The sequence below is a fragment of the Cimex lectularius genome, unplaced genomic scaffold, assembly GCF_000648675.2.
Source record: "Cimex lectularius strain Harlan isolate CLEC.00 unplaced genomic scaffold, Clec_2.1 scaffold107, whole genome shotgun sequence".
In the NCBI taxonomy this organism is placed as follows: domain Eukaryota; kingdom Metazoa; phylum Arthropoda; class Insecta; order Hemiptera; family Cimicidae; genus Cimex; species Cimex lectularius.
In genome coordinates this window covers 439,453-450,320 of record NW_019392698.1, presented here as the reverse complement: position 1 = coordinate 450,320, position 10,868 = coordinate 439,453, and the positions used below count along the sequence as shown (strand labels likewise).

Here is a 10,868-nt window from a genome sequence, read left to right as displayed (position 1 = left end):
GTTAGTTTGATAAACAAAATAGAAAATACAAACCCAAACCAAACGAATGTTAAACCTCACTTCTAACATAAGAATAGTATACTAGATTACTCATTTTTTAAATAAACTGCTTTTGTCGTTTTTCTCCATTTTAATCCAGTTGTATTAATCATGGAAAGACATCATCCTGAACCAGAAGTTCAAATTATTATTGTAAGAATGAGTCACCAAGTGGATATCGCAGGGGCAGTTGACGTTTATCAGAGCGTGGTCACAATTCTGAAAGACTGGAAGTTCCAGGAGGCCTGGTAGTGGATCTCAGCGCATTACAACGCTAAGGCCTCTTTCAGATGAAGCTGTTTGGTTGATTTAACTAAGTTGCCCACTTGATTCTCAACTAGTTTACTGCCGTGTGAAGGCTCTTTCTTTGCTGGTTTCACAGAAGGCAACTTGTGGAATCAACCTCTCTTCCCAACGCGAGGTCATTATGATGTTAGAACCCGAGGAAGCAGGAGCATTTCTTGTGCTTGCTCTTCTGCACAAAGAGAAGCAAAAAAGAAAGAAGCCTAGTAAAAAAAAGTGTGGGTTTATCCGTTGTTATAGAATTGGGAAAATGGGCGGCGAAGGACAAATGCCAAGCAGTGTCTCTTGAGTTGTCAACCAGTGGGGATGAAAATGTGAGGGGCACTTGTGCCTGCTGGCCACCCTCTGGGCAGATGAGTTGACAGCGTATGAAGGGGTTGGGGCGATTCCCAAACATTTTGCTACCATGTTACACTCCTTGACACCTGTCCGTTCAACTAGTTGCCTCATTTGAAAGAGGCCAACTCTCATTTGTGACGGACACGATCCAAAAACGATTCCACAACTTCCACTCCAAGACAGAAATAGTGTCATTGCTGCAAGAAACCTTATTTTTAATACATTGTCTGATGGATCCTCATTTTTGGCAGTTTGGTATGCCACAAAAGGCAAAAAAGACCACAGGACCAATAGGTGTCCTAGGTCTTTTACCGATAAGTAGATGCCCATGGGTTAAGGTATGGCCAATCATCAGGGGCATTTACACTAGGCTATTCCTGATTTTAAGATTCTCAATGGCATGCATTCCACTTGAACCTAGGACTTATTTTTAATCCATTTTCTGATGAATCCACGTTTTTGGCAGTTTGGTATGACACAAAGGCAAAAAAGACCAGGGCCGATAAGTTAGGTGCCCATGGGTTAAGGTACAGCCAATCCTCACTCATTAACACTATGCTACATCTTTTTTTAAAATTGTCTGAGTCATGCAATCCCCTTAAACTGAGGACTTATTTTTAATATATTTTCTGGTTGAGTTTGGCCTTTTGGTAAGCAACAAAAGAGTTCAAGGCCGATGAGTGCCCTCATCGAACTTCCCTTGTCCGATTTATTGGTTTCTTCGTCGCCCCTCTGCCCTGGAATTAAGTACTCCAGCATAGCTAGACTAATGGACACTGATGTTAACACTTTTCCTCCAATTGATGATCTTTTTAATTTTTTCCTTAATCGACTTAATCATGATCTATGTAATATTGGTTTTGTTAATTAAAAATGCATGTCTTTCATCACAGATGTAAATATGTTTTGCCTTTTTTTAATTCATTTTCTTCTTTTTTATTAGAAAATTTATTTATGAAATATTATTTATTTGTTACTGGGTTTTTTGCTCTTAATAAAATAAGCGTTGACTTAGGAGTACGTTAGGTAAGAAAAAGAGCGGATCGTTCATTTCATTCGTCGTTCTCGTTCACGAACGATCTGTTTTCACTTCCGTTTGCCGGCGTTAAGCGAGTTTCTCTGACTGTTACAAGTACACTATACAAGTAAAAAAAAATTTTGAAAATCCGACCGTAAAAATCAGTAAAGAAAAAGATCACGACGATGGAAAAGGCCGAAAATGAAAATACAAAAGCGGAAACTCATCATAGAAATGGAAACGATTCGTCAGACAGCGAAGATAAAGAAATGGTAAAAAGGAAAAGGAAAAAGCGCAACGAAGACTTGCACGAATCATCTCACAAAGAAGATGACCCTAAGAAAAAACGTAAGCACTTTTACAAGAAAAAATGTTTTGTTAAATTCAGCTGTTCGTCTTTTAACTGACCTATTTCAAAAGGTTTATGTAAAAAAAGTGAGATATAGTAGTTTGTTTATAGTAGTTGTAGTTTATTTGTACAATGGTTGTGTTTGATTGGTGACATTCTTTCAATTTTGTCTCGCACAATTTGGGTTCTTTAAGTACCCGTTAGTTCTCCCTTTCAAGGGTTAGAAAAGTAAATAAACAAGCGATACGTTACAAGGATGCCGCTTGCCACTTTGCCCTGTAGAGTTTCTATTCAAATCCGTCAACTAGGACTAGTCTGCAATACTACATTAAAAATAACAGAGCAGTTCTTTCGGGTCTGAATACTGCATATTTTGCCAATATATACACTGCTATACTATCCTCTGCTCCCCACCCCCGTAGAAGATCTGCATAGACACATCACATGTTTAGCACTTTGATGTAGATAATGAAAAATGAAAGCAAGTCCATGTCATAATTACACTCCAAAGCAAATCTCTTCTAACAATCTGCTATGACGATGTTCCTTATCCACATCATGGCCACTCCTGTGGCATCGTCTATACTGACTCCCTAGATAAATTAACCCTCTTATTACAGAGATATGCTGAGTTGGAGTGACTCGGAAAAACAGTGGTTGTCATCTGGATACATGGACACATCGAGCTGGAGGGCAACAAACGTGTAGATGAGGCTGTGAAAGCTGTGACGTCGCCCTTCAGACCAATCCACCGTAATATGGTGACGCTGGACTAGCAATAAAGAATACAATAAATGAAAATTGGCAGTGTCAATTATTCGGATTGTCTGAGAAAACTAACAACTGCAAGTAAGGGATTGTGCTCACCTGTTTGAGGATAGGCCATACAGGATTGACACATGGACACCTGCTTTTGGAGCAAATCCTGCTCAGGTGTACCACTTGTAGAGAAAGGTCGCTTAGAGTATTGCACTCGATCAAAGAGTGCCAGGCCTTGGCCCATTACAAGGAGCGTGTAGGCATGGCATTCCTTTGACATAAAGGCAGTGGTTGGGCATGAGACACTACAAACTTATAGGATGACAATCCAAGCTATCGACGAACAAACTTACAATTTATAAAATATTACTATTTTTTGGTCAGAATTGCTACTAGATTTGGACGGAATAGAACTATCGGGAACCACTAAATCTTACAATATTCAACGTAGGGGCGTCGATGGCCGCAAGGTTTAGTCTTTGACACGGCGTTCATCACTGTAAGGTAAAGGTCCCGGGTTCGAATCCAGCTGCCCTGCATTTGAACCCGACATACTTACAAATGGGCTTTTTTTCAAAAACACCAACACCCTGAAGGTTTATATGACCTCTGCTGTTGTGAACCCTCGTAAAAAAAAAAAAAAATTCAACGTCTCCAGTTCTTTCAGTCTAAAGTTCTCTGATCAATTATAAATGCTCTGTATTATGTTATGGTAGTATCTACTATCCTCCACAATGACCTTAAAATTCCATTTATCAAACAAAAAATAATTCCCAAAAAATTTACTAATAATCTCTCCCATCACCCCAATAGTCTCGCCCAAGCCTTGTCCAACAGAACTCAACACTACAATTCCATAAGGCGTCTCACGATGAAATGGACCCATGACCACCTTTCTGAGGAGTAGTCAGTGAAGTTTAATTAGTGAAGTGAAGTAGGAGAATAATATTATTTGCTCCTCTCAATGTAAATATGTAAATTGTCATAAATATTTCTATGTATCCTCAAATTATATGTGATAACAAAAGTTAGTAATAAAAATTTAAAAAAAAATCTACACCTCTAAAAAGACCTATAGATTTACTTCCTCAACCTCTGAATCATTACCAACCAATTCATATTTGTCATGCCAGTTGTTCTGGATTTGAATCCCAGCATAGACTTTTTTAAATATTTTTATTATAAGGCTTATTAATGCATTAAAAATCTAATTGTGACATTTCTACAAGGAATCTTCAGGTCTCTGAACCTGTAGGTTGCCCATTTCTGATCGTTTTTGGTGTGATGGACTGAATGAACCAGCTAGAATAGGCAGTTTAAAAATAAACTACATGAAAACTAACTGTTTGTATTATTTTAGATGTGCTAAGTGATGAGAACTTTGAGATCTATTATAGAAATTTGCCTTCATCAGAGTCATACGAGAAAAGTTATATGCACCGAGATGTGATTACGCATATTAAGTTTACAAAGTAAGTAGCTTTAAACAAATTCTTTTTGACAATATGCAATGAGGATATGTTAAATTTTTTATGTATTGACCCAACCCCCAGACTTGTTATTCTTACTAAAAATTAACAGAAGCACATCATACACATCCAAAAAATTAAACAAAAACACACGGAAAACTTACTCTTTCCAAAAATTCAACCAAACACGGTTGCAAGGCTTACTACGGATCTAATGCAAGCATATGCAAGACTTATGCATCATAACAATTAATGGAAATACATGCAAAACTTACGCATCCTAAAAATTAACGCAAGCACATGCAAGACTTAAGCATCATAAAAAATGGAAGCACAAGCAAGACTTAAGCATCCTAAAAGTTAACAGAAACATAGGTACGACTTACTATATTTTGCATGGTCAATAGAAAATCAAAATTGAAAACCAAATTAAATCCTTATAGTAAAATGAGTATGAGAAAGTGCCACATCAACTGAACTTAAAAGTACATATTTCAAAATATTAAGAATATCTATAAATGCACAATGATGCATTCAGAACAGGCAACTAAAGAGTTCATAGAAGTACACTCCTGGAATTTATCCACCAAAAAAAATCATTTCAAAAACACCTCTTGTTGTAACCAGAACTGCTAAATTAAAAATTGGACTACCTTCTCAGCACCTTTGTCTTAAGCCTCTTCTTCTTCAAGTTTTAATTAAAATCTCTTTATCTGTAAAAGTGTATAATCAAATAATAATGATATGACGACCAAATTACATGTTCATCACACCGCAGACAACATAGATAAATCTCACAATACAATTTTCTGTTGTAGAACAAATTTCCTGATTACTGCTAGTGTTGATGGTGCCATAAAATTTTGGAAAAAAATGGAACGCGGCATCGAATTTGTAAAGCATTTCAAAGCCCACATCGGCATGATAACATCAATAGCTTCAAATTATAACGGCAGCCTTTTGGCATCAGCTGGAGTCGATAAGGATATTAAAATTTTTGACATTCTGAGTTTTGGTAATAACAAATTATACATTTTCTTGGAGTTTTTATTTATTAATGCTTTACAAATTTCAGATATGATCAATATGATATCACTCAATTACACTCCTGTATGGCTTGAATGGAATCACGGGGGAAAAGATTTACAACATACAATTGCAGTGTAATCATTCAATTTTAATTGTTTCTTTTAAAACATTTTAGCGAGGGTTTGATTAAGTTCTTTTATTAATATTTCCAGGTCAGACAAAAATTCATCACTTATACGGATTTATGATGGTAAAGGATCAGATGCGACTATTGCTGAATTGAAAATACATGCTAAACCAGTGACACTTATTCAAGTAATTATTTTTGGTTTTGGTTTTTTAACACATTCTTAAAGATTTCCATGAAAAAAAAAAAAAAAAAAAACATTTGAAATTACCTATTTATTCACAACAGTGGAGGGCAGGATCCCCTCGCTAGGGGTGTTTCGGGGGGAGGTGGGAAGCATGAAAATCTTTGTCTTATGTGTTTATTTTTTTCTTGTTTTCTTAATAGCAATTTGATAACCTGAGGTACCTTCAAGTGGTTAGCAAGCTAAGAAAACTTACGACAAAATATGAGAGACATCAGCAATAAAGATGCACAAGCAGGGAAACAAAAAAAATTTCCATTTAAAGCACAGGGCTGATGACCACTTGATGTTTGTCAGTCCATAAATAATTAATATATACACATACAAACATTGTATTGTTGATTTATTTAATCAAACTTTTATGGGCCAAGTTCGTAGTTTATACACAGTGCAAATCAGCTCAGTTGTTTGTTGACTAGAGCTTTATCTCACAGAACTTGATACTTAAGTGTCAAAATGTAACATGTTTAAATTTTCTTTTATTTTTGTTTTAGTACAATGCCACATTTGATGTTTCCATATCAGTGGACACATCTGGTATAATTGAATACTGGGCGGGAGCGAAGAATGATTACTTGTTTCCAAAATGTGTAAAATTCGAATCAAAATTGGACACCGATCTTTACGAGTTCTTCAAACGGAAAACCTCCGTAACAAGTGTTTCAGTCAGCCCCAATGGAATTTATTTTTCGACTACATCCACTGACAGAAAGGTTAACTTAAAAAGGTTACATGGAACTGTAGTAGTGTGTGTTCTGTTTTATTTTAATGGTTGTAATTCCTGTTTCATTTGTTCAGATAAGAGTATTTACCTTTTTGACTGGAAAATTATTTACTGAAATAGATGAAAGCTTACATCAGTTAACAAGCCTACAACAGGAGGAACAACAGGTATCTAATATGGAATTCGGCCGAAGGTAAATATATACGCATTAAATCCTCATAAGCATGAAGGAAGTTAGGCCCTAGACGATCAATTATATTGCACAATATTTTTGACCGTTTAGGGTTATTATTGAAGTTCACTCAATGATTGAACAAACTTTTGAGCGATTTTAATTTTTTTTGCACCTTGTAGAGTTAATATTGCACAATATATCGATCTGACATCTGGCAACACTAGGTTTTGCTCACGCAAAAACAGTGACATTTATAGGACTTCAATATTATTGCATGATAAATTGGGATCGAGATGTCATTCAATATTATTGCACAATAAATGTATTGTGCAATCTTATTGTAGGCAAGGGTCCACCTTACAAATTTAAACATTTTAACTGCTAAATGGAACATTTCTTTTTACCTTATTTGAAAATTTACAAGTCATTTTGTATAATTTTTATTTAAACAGAATGGCAATTGAGCGAGAATTGGAGAAATCTGGAAATCTGAATTTCTGCAATGTCATATTTGATGAAAGTGGTTTTTTCATAATTTTCTGCACCATGCTCGGCATTCACGTTTACAACATAATGACAAATAATTGCAAAAGGATAATTGGCAAATCTGAAAACTTCAGGCCCATTCAGGTCGCCTTATTTCAGGTAATAATAACTTAATTTTAATAATTGACTAATTAATAATGTACAGTATTTCAAACAGTTGACCATAGCGATAGGGATAGGGATAAAAGAGTTGACCACAAGGCCTTCTGCACCTAAACCTGAGTAGATTTAGTGTGCTCATCTAATTGTATAACTCACTTGCAAGCTTCAGGCTGTTAATCAACCTCCATAGCCTTGTCAGCTTTGTATAGGATCTTACATAGACAAAAACATAAAACAAGTTCTACGGTATCCTCGTCTTCCTGGCAGTATCTGCACAGTGTTTCTTCTGTCTGTAATCCTATACGGTGCACGTGCCTTGTCAGGAGTCTAACCAGAATCAAAGTTCTTTGCGTTAACTTTCCAGTAATTCCTTAGTAAGTCTTGAGGAAAGCCCTTCTCTGATCTCTTCGAGTGTTGCTCCACCAGGTATTGGACTCATTAAGGATCCATTTTTGGATGTGTCCTTTTTTGTGGCAAGATGCTAGGCCACAATAGGGTTCATAGCATAGAAAATTTATATTGGCTCTTTTTTGGCCATGTCCTCTTTATCATATTATTTTTCTTTATTGCCTTTATGTCCCAAATGCCTAAGAACCCATGCCATGGTCAGATCATTGGTGACCTGGTCTCATTCAAATCTGAAAATTTCAAGCCCATTCAGGTCACCTTACTTCAGGTAATAATAAATAAATTTTAATGATTGACTAATTAATAATATATAGTTAAACCCCAAACATTTGAGCATTCAAAATATCATTTTTTTTATTTTTGGGGCTTTGTTTTATTTGTGTCCGACTCTTATTTGCCATGCTAGCAGTTCTGGGTTTGAATCCTAGCATAGCTCATGGAATTTTAATTGATAATGGTTTATCCCAGTGAGTACTTTCTTGTTAAGCCCTCCTGTATGAATGAGAGGAATTATTTAAAAAAAAAAAAGCATTGACTTACGGCCTTTGTAGCCGGAGGCCGAGACCCGCTCTACCTGCTCAAAAAACTAGCACACTCAGGAGCATCCCCCGGCCAGGTAGCACTATTTCTTTGTTCGAAAACCTAATCTGGTTACACTATTTACCTGTTCTGTAATAATAAAAGTAATATAGTAATATGTGTTTACATTATAAAAAATGTATATCTGATATAAAAATAATAAATACTATTCCCTATAATAATCTCTATAAGTAAAAAAATTTGGGTAGTCAGAATGAATTAGATGAAATGTATTATAAGATAAGGTCAGATAGAACTGGTAGAACATTTCCTCACAAAGGTGACCAATCGTCCAAGAAAATAAAGGGGGCTAGGACACACCTGAGCGTCTTCTGTACTATGTTAAGTGTTAAGCATAAAACATGGATCTGTTTGTACAGGGTAAAATTAAAATAACGCAAGCATCGTCTTCATTCGAGTTGGAGGCTGCAGTCAACCCGACACTCCAGTCAGTAGCAACAGATCCTGTAATTTATTCTACAGCGTATAAGAAAAACAGATTTTATTGTTTTACTCAGTAAGTAACTTACTAATTTTTATTTATACTTGTTTTAAATAATCATATATTGATCCATTACAGCTTTGAGCCTCTGAGTATTGACGGCGAGTCCGATAGGGACATTTTCAATGAAAGACCAACAACAGAAGACGTCCTTGCAGCAACAGAGCCGACCGGTATACATTTCATTTATTATTATTATTTTTTTGTCTTATTTAGCTTGGCATTTGACTTACAGTAAACTTCAATGAAACTTTTTCTGCAGTGTCGTTTTCCACTCAAAAATTCATACCTCTTATGGATTTTATCCATTGCCCACAGTAGTATGACCACTGAAAAGCTTTATTTCTCTTCTTTTCGTCTTTTGGCTTATATCAACAATGGATGGATTTTTTTATTCATATTCTAATTTAGATAAGCCCAATTCTGCGCACAGATGTACACATGTGCCACACCCTAGGTACAAAACTGTCAGTACTGTATACAGTAAAACACTCCTTTTTTTCCTCCAAAAATCAGAACAGAGGACCCAGATATTTGTTCAGGCACAATTGTCATATTGGTTATACAGAGCCAAGGAATGGCACCATTCAATCGGGTGAGGATTCTACGAGTTAGATCCTCTGAGGGCCACCTATATTTCATTTTCTCTTAATTGAATTTATTTGTGTTATTGTATTACATGAATCATTTTGATATTTTTTCCAGGCACAGCATTGACATGTGAATCAGCAATAATTCATACAACATTTGGAGACATTCATATAAAATTGTTTAACGAATGTTCACGCACTGTTGAGAATTTCTATGTCCACAGTAAAAATGGTTACTATAACGGTCACATATTTCATCGCGTTATAAAGGGGTTTATGATCCAGACCGGCGATCCTACAGGTATTTGAATTTCACTGTTACAATTTCTTAATTTAGGTGTAACCTTTTTTTTTAACTCCAGGTACTGGCTCCGGTGGTGAGAGTATTTGGGGAGGAGAATTCGAGGATGAGTTTAAACCGAATTTAAAACACGACCGTCCATACACCGTCAGCATGGCAAATGCAGGTCCGAACACAAATGGAAGTCAGTTTTTCATAACTCTTGTACCAACCGTAAGTGAATTTTAAATTTTAAATCTTTCCTACTGCTAAAAATACTTGATCATAAATTCAACTTTAAATTGTCATCCATGAATTTAACTATTGATCTGATTTTACCTCAAAGGCTTAAAATAAGAGAGTAAATATAGTTAAAAGATAGAAGGTTTGAATAATAGAAACAATTAACTTTTTTAAAAATAAGAAATTCGATTAAAAAAATACACAAAGAAATTTGTTTGATTACCATCGAGCCAATGTTCACTGTAAAGTCAAAATATTTACAATTTCCTTATGTGTCTTTCTTTTTTAGCCTTGGTTGGACAACAAACATACTGTTTTCGGACGAGTTGTGAAAGGAATGGAAATTGTACATAATATCAGCACGGCAAAAACAAATCCCAAAACTGACAAGCCGTATGATGAAATCTCTATTATAAATATCACACTGAAGTAGTTCCATTATGGTTCAGAATTGTGTTAATATTCTGTGTGAATATGAATTTGTAATTACATTAAAAGAAACAGGCAAATACTTGATTTGTATTAATATTGTTGATATAAATAAAAGTTTTGTTAATGACAATTTTTATTGATCCATTTTCACTAATTTTAAAGTCGATGTTCAATTGGGTCTTTATGAAGTGTATCTTAACAAAAGACCAATGTAGACTGATCTAACAATTCTATTTTAATAATGAAGAAGATTCACTGAACAAAAGAAATTCTCAAAAATTCATTTAGTCTTAAGATGGTTTGGTCTTTCATATGTCATTTCATTCTCACTCTTTCTTAGTCACTTTCTTTCTTACTTACTCTCTTTTCTGCTGTCTTGTTTACTTATTCATTTGCTCTCTCTCTCTCTATCAGTATCTTACTCACTTGCTCTCTCTATCACTCTTAGTCTCTTACTCACTATCTCTCTCTGTGTTGCTGGCTCACTCACTTTCTCTTTGTTATTTTACTCACTCACTCCTCCCTCCCTCCCTACTCTCTTACTCTCTCTCCCCCATCTCTCTCTTCTCTCTCAATCACTTATCTATCTCTCTCTCTCAAAATTTTGACTA

The 10,868-nt window shown here is 35.4% G+C and overlaps 1 protein-coding gene across 1 annotated transcript; it reads left to right on the top strand.

Moving 5' to 3' along the window:
* The first annotated feature begins 1,776 nt into the window (after positions 1 to 1,776).
* LOC106664763 (peptidylprolyl isomerase domain and WD repeat-containing protein 1) lies at positions 1,777 to 10,387 on the top strand. Its single transcript, XM_014390748.2, has 13 exons — positions 1,777 to 2,047; positions 4,168 to 4,279; positions 5,095 to 5,291; positions 5,352 to 5,439; positions 5,518 to 5,620; positions 6,171 to 6,389; positions 6,475 to 6,593; positions 7,028 to 7,220; positions 8,591 to 8,727; positions 8,791 to 8,885; positions 9,418 to 9,603; positions 9,665 to 9,816; positions 10,115 to 10,387. Exons 1-13 carry the CDS (start codon positions 1,885 to 1,887, stop codon positions 10,256 to 10,258), a joined length of 1,908 nt encoding a protein of 635 aa, XP_014246234.1. The 5' UTR covers positions 1,777 to 1,884; the 3' UTR covers positions 10,259 to 10,387.
* The last annotated feature ends 481 nt before the right edge of the window (positions 10,388 to 10,868 follow it).

Excerpts from the sequence above, each read along its gene's own strand:
- LOC106664763 (XM_014390748.2), top strand. The coding sequence starts at position 1,885 with ATGGAAAAGGCCGAAAATGAAAATACAAAAGCGGAAACTCATCATAGA. Across the intron at positions 6,390-6,474 it reads CTACATCCACTGACAGAAAG|ATAAGAGTATTTACCTTTTT; the intron begins GTTAACTTAAAA and ends TCATTTGTTCAG. Across the intron at positions 7,221-8,590 it reads TTCAGGTCGCCTTATTTCAG|GGTAAAATTAAAATAACGCA; the intron begins GTAATAATAACT and ends CTGTTTGTACAG.